The sequence below is a fragment of the Suillus subalutaceus genome (genome assembly GCF_016647625.1).
Source record: "Suillus subalutaceus strain FC151 chromosome Unknown DFJ58scaffold_6, whole genome shotgun sequence".
In the NCBI taxonomy this organism is placed as follows: domain Eukaryota; kingdom Fungi; phylum Basidiomycota; class Agaricomycetes; order Boletales; family Suillaceae; genus Suillus; species Suillus subalutaceus.
Window position 1 is genome coordinate 267,287 of NW_024540255.1, and position 11,328 is coordinate 278,614.

Here is an 11,328-nt window from a genome sequence, read left to right on the forward strand (position 1 = left end):
GAGGCAATTAAACGTCCGCAGCAACTTCATGTAAATTCATAGCTAAATTTACCGACGCTCCAAAATTCGAGGTCTAACATTCATTATGCACCGCTTCCATGGCAGCCTCGGATATCTTGAGCAAGGTAGATACTAAATTTTAAACGTTTGTCAAGGTCTGCCACGAACCACTTGTAAATCAGTAGTTGCGGTGATTGGCAGCTGCAGCATGTGTCGGTGGAATCGCACTGTTGCATGTCACGATACGTTGTTATAAAACAGGTATAGGCTAACGTCGAGCGCGCAATCAAGTCTGCTCCGTAATAACCACCTTTTTGCGTTCTGCGTTTGGTTTGCTCTCCCCGGCACGCGTATGTTTCCGCCGACGTTCCTCCTTGACGGCACGTGCATCGAGCATAGTGCGTTTGAGCTTCGTAGCCTGGTAGACTGGCTTTGGTAAGTGTCGGTTGCTGTGCTGCTAGTGAGCGCGAGTTAAGCCGAGCAGAATAATTGTTACCGTTGAATCCTGCCAACTTCGTTATCGTGCTTCCATCGATCTTTCAAGGTATCCCGGTATTCGATTGCGGCACGCTCCCGGGCCGTGATGATACCAAGCTTTTCTGATGCTTTGGCTTTCCATATCCGTACATTACCATCGTCTGAGCCCGTAAGCACAAAGCGCGCGTCAGCAGTGAATATAGATGATGAGACCCTTATCGAAGAGTGTGAACAAACCGACGAACAGAGACACATTGGCTTACCTTTGCATTCGTTTAGTATGATACACTTCTGGTCCCGTGCCTTGACCCTCCTTCCATATTCTTACTGTCCGGTCCCATCCACCGCTAACAAATTCCAGTCCAGTCGGGCTCCAATCACAGCTCATAACTGCTGCAACATGTCCTTTGTAGATGTGAGTGGGAGTTTTCAGTTGCCTGACATCAAACGCATAAAGATTGTGATCCTCGGATGCGAGCAGGACATTCGTTGGAAAAGTTGGTGACCATGCAAGTGCATTTGAGCTCATCTGCATGACAACACGACGCTCTGCCTTTCCTGTGCGAATATCGTAGAGGGTGAAAGTTCGGTCTGAGCCAATGCTGCCAAGTACGCTTGTTTCACTCAAATTGAATCGCACAGACGTGATGGTCTCGGTGGACGTGGGGAACGTTAAATTGGATATTGCGGCGCTCCTAGATGTCAAGTCAGCTAAGACATGATCATAGAGATGGACAGCACCCACTTCGTTTCGTCCCATATTTGAACAATGTTTGAAGCTGTAGCAAAAAGTGGATCCGAACGATGGTGGTCTATTGAGCTGCGAGAAGGGACACGTCAATCAGATGTAGATCTGAGCGTATCTAAGCAGCGTACTTGAACGGTGATTTCCCAGGATATTCATTCAACGGGCGCTGCTCCTAGTTGGACTGGGTTAGATATACAAAAAAACTTGTTGCCAACTGGGAAACTGACTGTTATATCATCTTGCGGACTCGCGTCCCAAAGTTTGATTTTGCTGTCCACACCGCAGCTCAGTAGCCGGTCGTCTTGAGCAAAGCAAAGGCCCGACACTTTGCCCTTATGAGCACCTTGTATTCGACGGATATGTTTGCGCTCGGAAACATTATGCAAAATTACGCCTATGGGAAGTGAATTTTTTTTGGACAGCCAAGTCGATTTCTCAACGCACCTCCATCCCAGCTACCACTGGCAACAGCACTCAATGACCCAGGCTTTTTGCACAACACCTCGACCGCATCTATGTGACCCTCAAGAGCCCCTACGAAGGGCTTCGCAAACAACCTGTCCATCTTGGCAGCATTCAAAGCACGATTTCGTTCGCGAGCGCGAGCAAATGGGTGCATCAGGGGATCGAGATTGCGGGTGGTAGGCGTAGGGTCTCCAGGACGTGCAGGCAGGTGTACTGAAGGAGCATGTTGGAGAACAGATATTTTCTGAAAGGGCTCAATGATACCCGTTACTTGATACGACTGGTACGGTGCTCACCACCATGGCATATGCTCAAACAACTATTCTGGAGTCACTAACACTTAGATCCATGGAATAACGTTTCAATCCTCAAATGTATTCGTGGGAATTTGTGGCTCAGTCGATTTTTTTGACGTCTATCGACAGGCTAGCTACCGTTAGGTAGTATGAGTCCGACGTCGACATACCTAGTGTTGAATCGCATCGTTCCGTGTACGATTAATGTAGAGTACGTCGCATGGTTGTGCGTTCGCTTGCGAGATGTTGAACATTTCCATCATTGATCTAATCATACTTATCTGCTGTCGCGAACCACAGATATAGTATGGACCATCTGGACGGCGTCTGTCGCAAGTCTATAATGTCTCTCCAGAGGATTTTTACCCCATCTCTCATGATCATCCACCATCCCACGATGCGGCAATATTATAGCATCATTTGAACATTTTTAATTCTTTCTAAGTCGCCTGCCAAATTTTGGTCCGCCGCCGCCGCCAGCCTCTCTCGTGTCACTACTCTAAACGTGGTCATTTCTGTCGAGCGGCAGAAGTGGTGTTCGATGGCAGTACTAGTAGTAAGTGAACGTGTCTGTTCGTGTCGATGGCTTTCCATAGATTAACACTCACATACTCGCCGAGTCAGTCACATTACGAAGTCGTCCACCGTTTGAACCGTTTTAAATGGCCGTCAGGCTTCATTCTGCTGGTCATATGATGACGATCTATGATGGCTGTCAGGATAATGGTGATAGGCGCTCTAACGGGGGGTAGTGTCAAACTCTAATGTTTCACTTCGCTGCTCGATTCTAATTTACAGGAATTGAATTTTCCCGTACACCAGATGATTTCGAATTCCTTGGAGCACCAAGGAGCACCACGTCTCTGTCCAAAAAGCTGCGTTGACTTATGGTTACCGAAGCTCGAGAATTTGTAGGTGTCCATCGGAGTGTCTAGGTTACCGCTAGTCGCTGCTCCATATTCCATATTTCCACGGCATTTTCATCAAGAAGGAAAGACTATCTTCCCTCAAAACCTACCAAGTCATTTGCGTCACGTCCAACTAGTAGTAGTACATTACTACCAAGTGCTGATCTTCATACAAGACCCAAAGGGCAATATTTGAAGAAACAGGTGACTGACTGCGACTGAGAAGTCGCGGGTTAGTTGCTTCCCTCCATCGTGCTAGATGGGATCAACTTTTGCGCCTCGCCGATACAGTCTATGTTCTTCGGCTGCTCTGTTTTGGAGTCGGAGACTTCCGCCGAGTGCAACCTGCGATAAATTCTTTCTCCGGATCGTGCTGGTGAGTTGCATTCATTCGGGATCACCCTTTGACTATGTGGGAGACAGTACAAGGTCTCGATGTGACAGCACATTGTCCGCACCTGCAATTCCTTTTGCCCTCGTACCCTTGCAGTGACTGCCCCGTCATTGTTTCTATGTCGCAAATAATCTTTGTTAGAACGCTAGTCGCCAGTTACGATTCTATTGCGGTTCAGTCGATGTCACACGCTAAGCACATTAATAGCTCGCATGTATCTAATAAGTAATCCGTTCACCTTCGGACGTTTGCCACGAATTACAATAAGAGATCTTTGTTTGCTGTCGTGCTTTTCTCCTCTCCTCTCCCAAACAGTGTTTGAATGGCACAGCGACTCATCGTACTTTCGACAGTGCGGAGGTCGGAGATGAGAGCAAAATATGATACGGCGGTGAGTTGTATATCTTGGAGTGTAAGGGTTACTTGAACTCAGAGAAAGATAGACAAATTCATCCACCACTAATGTTGTCTCCTTGCTGGCGCTTGCCGCTGATCCGTCTCAGTAAGCATTTTCCGTATTGCAAAGAGTGGACTGAGACACGGAGATAAGTGTACGGCGTGCAGACAGCAGACTGCCATGCGCACACTGACAGGGAGCAGTGAAGTGCAGGTGGAGCTCGGGCGAAGCGCGCACATGGGAGTCGGACGGGTTGCTTGCGCGGAATCAAACGTTTCGCCCTTACATGTGTTAGAATATCGTTGCAATAATTGTTTCTTAGCATCAACTCTTTCTCGCACGATTTGAGGAGGACCGAGAAGCAAATGCAGGCAAAATTTGGTGCATAGCCTAACGCACGTGCGGTTGTACTAAGCGAGGGTGCAACTCGAACCAGACGTTTGCTGGCGTTCAGGACCAAGCTCTTGGTTCGGAGATCGCCAGCGGTGTTTGTATTTGACTTCGTTTCCAGGTGCTAAAACATATAGTCGCCAGTACGGCGGATGTTCAGTGAGTTATATACGTATGTAGCCGGGGGCTCTCTTTTACATAAATAGATTTGCGGCGGAGCTCAGTATCACCTTATCACGCGAAGACTGGAGTTTACCTGGTACCCGATGACGCCAAGGCATTGATATTGGTGATGGGTTGAGGGGGGTCCCGGTGGTGGATGCACCTGGGTCCAATGTCTCGCACCTATTGTCATTGGGTATCTCGTGAGACACCAAGTACGACGAGACCGAGGACAATTGTGCAAATAAGGCAATCAGCGTCAATCACATCTGCCACGTGGAAATCCAATATCCGGTCGTAAGTTGCAAGTTGCCACTACGATCTCATCTCAGATCATTTAATGGAAGATTATATCTATCGCTCAAAGGTCGCCCAATCTCTCGTATCCCCCAATCATCTAGGCAGATATATAGGCTAAGCCTACGCACTGCGCAGTGCCGCCTTCGCAGCAAGTACTGCATTAATATTATTACTCTCATTCTACTCCAGCCAGTTCTAGCCGTCATTTGTTGGCTTCTGTCCACGATCCTTACTCACTTGCCACAAGCTTATAGTTCTTAGAACTCTTCTTGAGCAGCTGTTCGCTAGCATGACTTCATGGTCGTGCTCTGTAGGTTGTCTGCTTGCTGCAGAAAATCTTCGCTGCGTTCCTTTGAACCTCACTCAAATTCAAGTCCTTACCATACCCCCTTTCATCGAGCTCTTTTTCTGCGTGTTTTGGATTTATATGACCTGGAGATCGAGCAGGTGCGTCAGATTTAATTTCAGCTGCAAAAACTTGGGCATTGAGCTCAACGTTTCTGCGCCGTTCCTCGCGACGGTACCCTTATCATCTATCATTATCTGTTACGTTGATCGGCTAATGACTTCGCATGTAGTGCGCACCTATTGCTGGCCGCAGAAGGAGTTTTGTATTTTATCTTGGCGCTGGTCGACCTTTTATCGCATGCAATACCCGCTGCGCGGAATTCAGTTACCATTTCTAAAGTGGCCGAACTATTCCTTGGTATGTGACCATGTACACCAGAGAGCCTGAACGCTGAGACATACACCTACTCATCCAATGATACAGGATCTGTCTCTTTTGTTCCTATGCTATTATACACTTCATATCTAGTCTGGCTGAGTCGCAGGGAATTCATCCCCTACCTCCCTCGCCGCCACCAACCTGTAGCTAAATATCTATTCATTGGTCTTATCCCTGTGGTTGCAGTATCAAATTTTGCGGCATCGCTCGGAATGTCTATCCGTGAGAGATTTCAGTCATTCATGTTGTTCTTGACTGACATGTCGTCAGAGAACTTATCTTTCCCGCACGCTCCGCTCATGATCGACTTCGACAACAAGAGCGAATCGCTATGGCTGAGTCTCGGCGAGCTGTCACTCGCACTGTATACAAATTATCAATGTCTAGCAGCCTTTCTCGCGTCGTACCGGCTCTTCGCAGCCCTTTTCGATCAACGGCGCATCGACATTAATAATACCGACGAACGCCATTTTTTCAACGGCACTGGATGGATCGCTTTCGGCATCAAAGTAGGAGCTGTTGAAGGCATCGTTGGATTCGCAGCGGGTGGCTTTGCTGTTCCGCTTTCCAGAAGAATCCTACGACTGATCGCCAGGGTTTGCATGATTATTGGCAGTTTGAAGGGGTGGGTTTCCTTGGCGCCACGTTTGCTCAATTTGCTAATACTCAATGCACAGAATGGACGAAAATGAAAACTTTGAGTTCCTCAACAAGGAACTGGTCTTGTGGCGTCGTGGCAAACCTTTATCGACCTCCCACTCGCTCATAGCCAATCGACGCATGACCATACAGCCCTCACAAGTCTCAGACCTGCATCATGAGTCCTCTCCGATTGAAAAGGATGCGGAAAGGGGCAAGGAAGATCGAGATGTAACAATGCACGATGAAGTTGGCGAGCCGCCGGTCTTGCACATACGCCTTTCTACACTCCCTCCTCCCGAACGGGCTATCCATGCAGATGAATCGCGGAGGCAATCTGGCCAGAACACATCTACAGAAGTGCTTGCATCCCGCACTGATGCCAGCCCCTCAAAGAGCAACACTCAGCGCCAGTCTGCGCAGACCATCTTCGACGATATGAGTGTTGTCCTTGAGCTGACCCCTGACTTCCCCCCCGGTGTTACTGGCAAGTACCCTGGGCTCATGCTCAGTCAAGGACACGAGGATGACAAATTCGAGCCCCCAGTTCTTGACCAGAAGAACATGCGTCGTAATGCTGCACAGTCATATGGCGATCAGGACCAGGATGCGGCTACTGAACATGCCTGTGTGCTATGCTAGCGAGTTCATGGAATACAAACCCATACTTTCGCCTATATCCATTCCGCAGTCCGTGCATGCGCGCGTGGCAGGACCCGTGTTACCATGTACAAGACTCGCATCACAACACGGCGGCAATTATCCAGTCCAGTTTCCCGCAACACCCACACGGGCAGTAATCACTGTTTATTCCCCAACTGCCCAACTAGAAGGCGAGAGCTGTGACTCACTGAAACGCTGCCACAGACAGCTATCATCCTTTCACTCGCCTGAGCGTGCGAGCAAAGCCCGCAGTGATGTCACTGCGCATTCTTCACAGTGGTCAACCATTGCACGTTCCCAATCGCTTGCGAGTATCAGGATGTATGGTGGTGGTTCGGTAATCAGTCCACGACGCGCTGCTGCCGATCCTGGCGATTCGAATTCCCTGTCGAGTGCAAAAACCTTCCGCGACAGTAGGCAGCAGATTGCCATTGATCAGGAGCATATTACGTCCGCGGATGCTGCCATACAAGAGTTCGAGATCCGGGCAGCGTTCAACCGAGAGAAAGCTTTGCGGAGACTGAACGGGGAAGTAGGTGTATGAAATCTGAGACAGTCAAAGAGAGAAGACAGTCAAGGAGCGAAGACAGTGTTTGACCAGGTGGTGACTGCATTCCGCACCGCAACAGGACAACAATTGGACTCAAAAAATAAAAATAAAAAAACTACCTTCGGTATCGAATAGCTTTGCTGTATTACTACCCCTCCGTAACAATGTCTCATCGCTGTATTGATAGAAATAGCTGTTTATGAGTAGAATGGGTAAAAGGCAGAAGCCAGCATCATTGGACGAGACTGCGAGTACAAGAATCATGCAGCGCAGTAATAGCTAGTTCTGCTCAAAACAATCAGTCTGTGAAACACGACAAAGTTTCGCAACGTACCTCTGGTATCCTAAATATCGTTATTTCCTGTTTACCAAGGTCAGGTAAATGTAAATCAATGGTAAACGACACAGCATACCTGTTGTTTGAAGTACCGCCGATTCTCCTCATCGATAAGCACGAGATTCAGGTAGTACCGTGTGCTAAATTTCTTGTTCACTTCGCGAAACGTTGGTGTGAGATCAAAGCCACCGAGGAATAGTCGAATAGGGATGGTTTCTCCTAAGAGTTGGTCAGCAACGAGCGTGAAAAACTGCATGTTCGCGCCTACCTCTGACAGGAGCGCCATCCATGATTTCAAACTTTGTGATTGTTTCGCTCTCGTTGTACTGATTTGGTGGGGAGCCGGTTGTTTCGCGTCGTATTATAGAAAGCTCCATATGCTTGATTTTGATACGAACAAGCAGAAAATATATCTTGCCAACAATCACGTCCTTCAGGTGATACCTGACGCACGGTCAGCACTCTGGCCGGTTTTATAATAGATTCTAACACACTTTGACTTGTTGTATTCAAATTCAATGTGCAAACAATCCTCAATGCCGACCTCCATCTTGATGGAATTGTTACTGTCTGGAGGCATGCGATATGAGTGTACCCAGATGTCTCTCTCCTTCGCAACATCCGCCATTCGCCTTGCAACAGATACTCGTATGAAGTAGCTTTAGAAAAGGTCAATTGGCATTTGAATGGCACGAGAGACACCGTACCGTAGCTTGACATTGATGCCCTGGTAGCTCTCGAATTGCTTCTCGACATTCTTGAAGAGGAAGTCGAAAGTCTGAGCTTGACGCAGGTCCCCAGGCGATGCCAATTCTTGAGATAATGACAAGAATTCATGATGGTGCCCCCGATCGTAGAACAACTCTGGAGCCAGATGACAATGAGATGCTAAGGAACCATGATGAATATGTGAATGCCCACCGATGCTACCAACAAACTCAACCTTGATGCCCTCATGAGTCATTCGCTTTCCATCGCGAACGCGAATGGTCACCTGCAGCGGTGTGAGCATCTCGGACGTAATAATCTGGCTAAGATGCAACACATACCTGCCCTGCTACTGAGTCACCGTCATAGTAAACTGGACATGAAGCTGTGCGGTCCTTGTCAGTCTTTATATCCACCTGCTTCCGTAGCTCCTCTCCTTCCAATTTGATGTCGACGTCAACGGGGGATGCGAAAAAGTATGCCATGGACTGGGAAGCTCGCGAAGGAGGAAGTCACGAATATTTACTGCCTCAACTTGAATCGCAAAAAGACTAATGCCTAGCTACGGGCGGCTTAGCTAGACTACCAAAGATTTGGTGTTAGTCGGACGCTGATGGTCTATATGAGATTTGGAGGAGATGACGAGTGTCTAAGCTGCTAGGCACAGTACTGATGAGGTTACAGTACAGTACAATTTCTTCCAAATAAAGAATGTCATTCCCACACTCTCACAGACCCCTCTCTTAGGGGGTCTTCGTAAATACACAGCAACACAGTCGAATGGCTCTCGTACAGCACTTGCTTCCTTACTTTTTCCACCATGTCCGACTTTGAAGGTGACTTCGATGATGAGCTTCTTGAACTTGCTGGCGCTACTGAGAAAAAGCGCAAACACCAAGCATCAAGCTCCAAGGCTTCCGCAGCCAAGAAGCGCAGAACGGAGTGAGCCTTCTCCTTGATCCGGCTCACCGCTGTGCTCATTACAAATCTTGGGGAACCACAGAGTCTCAGATGACAGTGACGCAGAGGATGGGCCGGAGAGTGAAGAGGAATCAGATGTAAAGTTCCCGCTCGAGGGCAAGTACATAGATGAGTCGGATAGGGAGCGGTGAGTACATCTCCAACACAAGTGCAAGTGTAGTTTTGACCTTGCTCTCTATCAATCTATTTCTACGTGTTAGGCTACTGTCTATGCCTGAGATTGAAAGAGAAGAAATTCTTGCCGGGCGGCAAGAGGAGTTAATGCGAATACAAGACAAGCGAAAGCTGCACGAGATGCTTCAAGCACAATCTGGAGATCCTGAGAGCATTTCGAAAGCTGCAAAACGTATTCAGAGTGCTTTATGGTGCAGGCGCCTTCTGATACTATTATTTTGCAGGCCAACGTACTTCCCGAGGCGCCACAAAAGAGAAGTCTCGCACACTTGACGAACTCAAGGCTAGGCGAAAAGCAAAGGACGAAAAGAAGCGTGTGCGTGTGCTGCTCTTTAGTATACTCACGTCTCTTATATTCCAAGTAGACGAAGACGCACTCTCCCAAGCGAGACCGGTCCTCCTCACCCAATGACATGGACATGTCTTCGGGCGAGGAAGAGGATGGTCAAATAACGCGCTACGAAGAGGAAGAAGAGAAGGACAGGAAGCTATTTTCAAAGCAGCCTGATCCTGCGGACGAGCCATCGTCCCTCGAGGACCTCATGGGGTGCAGATTAACGCGGGACCAACTTGCGAAATATTGCATGGCTCCCTGGTTCGAGGACTATGTGAAGGGTGAGTGCTGTAGTGGTCCATAATATGTTACGTGCTCAAGACCGAAGGTGGCTGGGTTCGCTATCTTGTGGGCCAGGATGAGAAAGATCAGCCACAGTACAGGATTTGTGAGATACAAAGTGAGTGTCAGAAGTTAGAGCGTGAATGTTTTGTCTTATTTGAGCCAGACCTGGGAGTAAATCTCACGAAGCCATATAAGATAAACGATATTACGGTGAACCAGACGCTTGAGCTGAAGCATGGCAAGTCGTTCAAGACGTTCCATATGGATAAGGTGTCAAATGCCCCGTTTACACAGGTTTGTTTCCTGTTGCCACTGGCGTTTGCATTCACTCTATCGTGATCTAGCGAGAATTCGAACGTCTAGGGAAAGTATGTCTTGCAGACGACGTCAAGTTACCATCCAAGCGCGTCCTTGAGAAAAAGGTTGCGCAGATGTCCAAGCTGATCACACAGCCTGTGACAGAAGTATGAACTTTTCCATTATCTTTTCAAGGTTGTCACTGCTGAACCGGACTTAGAGCGACATCACTGCTATGCTGGCACGGAAAAGCCAGCTATCGAATTTGCCATCTGGTGCATCCCTCACATTGCAGCGCTCATCACTAGTGCAGGCCAGGACACTTGCAATCCGGCGACAGGACTATGCCGAAGTTGCTGAAATTGATGCCAAGTTGGCAGAGCTACCCGCGGTAGCCACTCCTGCTCGGAACGGAGGTGAAGAGTCGCTCAACGACAAACTCGCGAAAGTGAATGAGCGTAATCGCAAGGCCAATTTAGAAGGAGTACGCAAGGCGGAAATGTTGGAGGCCGAACGTAAACGAAGGGAGCGCAAGATGAATGCCTCGGGCACCGCGACCCCAGCGGACCCGAGTGCAAGATTAAAAACTGTTCCGAGGTTGTTCAACGACACAATATCAAGGTTTGTACTCACACTATTATGGTTGATGTCACTTGGTCATCTGTCTTGCCCCTGATTGCATCATGCCTCATTTCTCTGGCTATCAACTTCAAATCCAAATGGAATATCATACAGATCGGGTACGCCAAATATAAATGGGACGGGTACGCCTGCACTACAGGCCCATGATGCAGCCGGTGGACGATCAATATCGCCGTTCCCACCTTTAGCATTGTCTGACCCACGAACAGGCACGAAGAAGGACAAGAGCCTGGAAGTGTCTGTCATCGAAATGATAGAGGTCGATCTTGGAGACTTTTAGAATTGTGTTTCAAGTTTTGTTGGATTATAATCATCTTGCATTCGGATGTGTTTGTTGTAAATATTATTGTTCAAATTATAGCTACCTCTGTGTAGTGGGCCAAAACAAGTCGATTGCCTGAGATAGCTAACAACTAGTTCCGCTATAACTTGTCACGTGAGACACGACACGTGT

General features: G+C 48.2%; 4 protein-coding genes across 4 annotated transcripts; 2 read left to right on the forward strand and 2 right to left on the reverse strand.

Annotated features, from left to right (window-relative positions):
• Nucleotides 1–60: 60 nt before the first annotated feature.
• Nucleotides 61–2,060, reverse strand: DFJ58DRAFT_696234 (WD40 repeat-like protein). Its single transcript, XM_041383470.1, has 8 exons — nt 1,987–2,060; nt 1,670–1,934; nt 1,453–1,619; nt 1,354–1,397; nt 1,223–1,297; nt 741–1,172; nt 497–691; nt 61–449 (listed from the first exon to the last, which is right to left on the reverse strand). The coding sequence occupies exons 1-8, from the start codon at nt 1,990–1,992 to the stop codon at nt 287–289; spliced, it is 1,347 nt and encodes a 448-aa protein (XP_041249717.1). The 5' UTR covers nt 1,993–2,060; the 3' UTR covers nt 61–286.
• A 2,766-nt stretch (nt 2,061–4,826) lies between these two features.
• On the forward strand, nt 4,827–7,401 carry DFJ58DRAFT_884942 (uncharacterized protein; the record flags this gene model as incomplete). The annotated part of the gene is made up of 6 exons (XM_041394618.1): nt 4,827–4,984; nt 5,116–5,243; nt 5,310–5,486; nt 5,535–5,889; nt 5,942–6,487; nt 6,546–7,401. 6 exons carry the CDS (start codon nt 4,827–4,829, stop codon nt 7,108–7,110), a joined length of 1,929 nt encoding a protein of 642 aa, XP_041249718.1. The 3' UTR covers nt 7,111–7,401.
• Nucleotides 7,253–8,831, reverse strand: DFJ58DRAFT_407125 (vacuolar protein sorting-associated protein 26-domain-containing protein). Its single transcript, XM_041380248.1, has 8 exons — nt 8,503–8,831; nt 8,375–8,447; nt 8,161–8,317; nt 7,948–8,112; nt 7,722–7,897; nt 7,530–7,672; nt 7,451–7,477; nt 7,253–7,401 (listed from the first exon to the last, which is right to left on the reverse strand). Exons 1-8 carry the CDS (start codon nt 8,644–8,646, stop codon nt 7,396–7,398), a joined length of 891 nt encoding a protein of 296 aa, XP_041249719.1. The 5' UTR covers nt 8,647–8,831; the 3' UTR covers nt 7,253–7,395.
• Nucleotides 8,832–8,970: 139 nt separating this feature from the next.
• DFJ58DRAFT_760541 (uncharacterized protein) lies at nt 8,971–11,262 on the forward strand. Its single transcript, XM_041388421.1, has 10 exons — nt 8,971–9,103; nt 9,165–9,269; nt 9,343–9,488; nt 9,541–9,632; nt 9,682–9,931; nt 9,979–10,050; nt 10,099–10,229; nt 10,280–10,399; nt 10,453–10,853; nt 10,968–11,262. Exons 1-10 carry the CDS (start codon nt 8,982–8,984, stop codon nt 11,152–11,154), a joined length of 1,626 nt encoding a protein of 541 aa, XP_041249720.1. The 5' UTR covers nt 8,971–8,981; the 3' UTR covers nt 11,155–11,262.
• The last annotated feature ends 66 nt before the right edge of the window (nt 11,263–11,328 follow it).

Coding starts and splice junctions, on each gene's coding strand:
- DFJ58DRAFT_696234 (XM_041383470.1), bottom strand. Junction 1,620..1,669: donor CAGTGGTAGCTGGGATGGAG/GTGCGTTGAGAA, acceptor CACTTCCCATAG/GCGTAATTTTGCATAATGTT. Junction 1,298..1,353: donor CCTGGGAAATCACCGTTCAA/GTACGCTGCTTA, acceptor CCCTTCTCGCAG/CTCAATAGACCACCATCGTT.
- DFJ58DRAFT_407125 (XM_041380248.1), bottom strand. CDS start 8,646: ATGGCATACTTTTTCGCATCCCCCGTTGACGTCGACATCAAATTGGAA. Junction 7,898..7,947: donor TTTGAATACAACAAGTCAAA/GTGTGTTAGAAT, acceptor ACCGTGCGTCAG/GTATCACCTGAAGGACGTGA. Junction 7,673..7,721: donor GGATGGCGCTCCTGTCAGAG/GTAGGCGCGAAC, acceptor ACCAACTCTTAG/GAGAAACCATCCCTATTCGA.
- DFJ58DRAFT_760541 (XM_041388421.1), top strand. CDS start 8,982: ATGTCCGACTTTGAAGGTGACTTCGATGATGAGCTTCTTGAACTTGCT. Junction 9,104..9,164: donor GCCAAGAAGCGCAGAACGGA/GTGAGCCTTCTC, acceptor GGGGAACCACAG/AGTCTCAGATGACAGTGACG. Junction 10,230..10,279: donor CAAATGCCCCGTTTACACAG/GTTTGTTTCCTG, acceptor ATCGTGATCTAG/CGAGAATTCGAACGTCTAGG.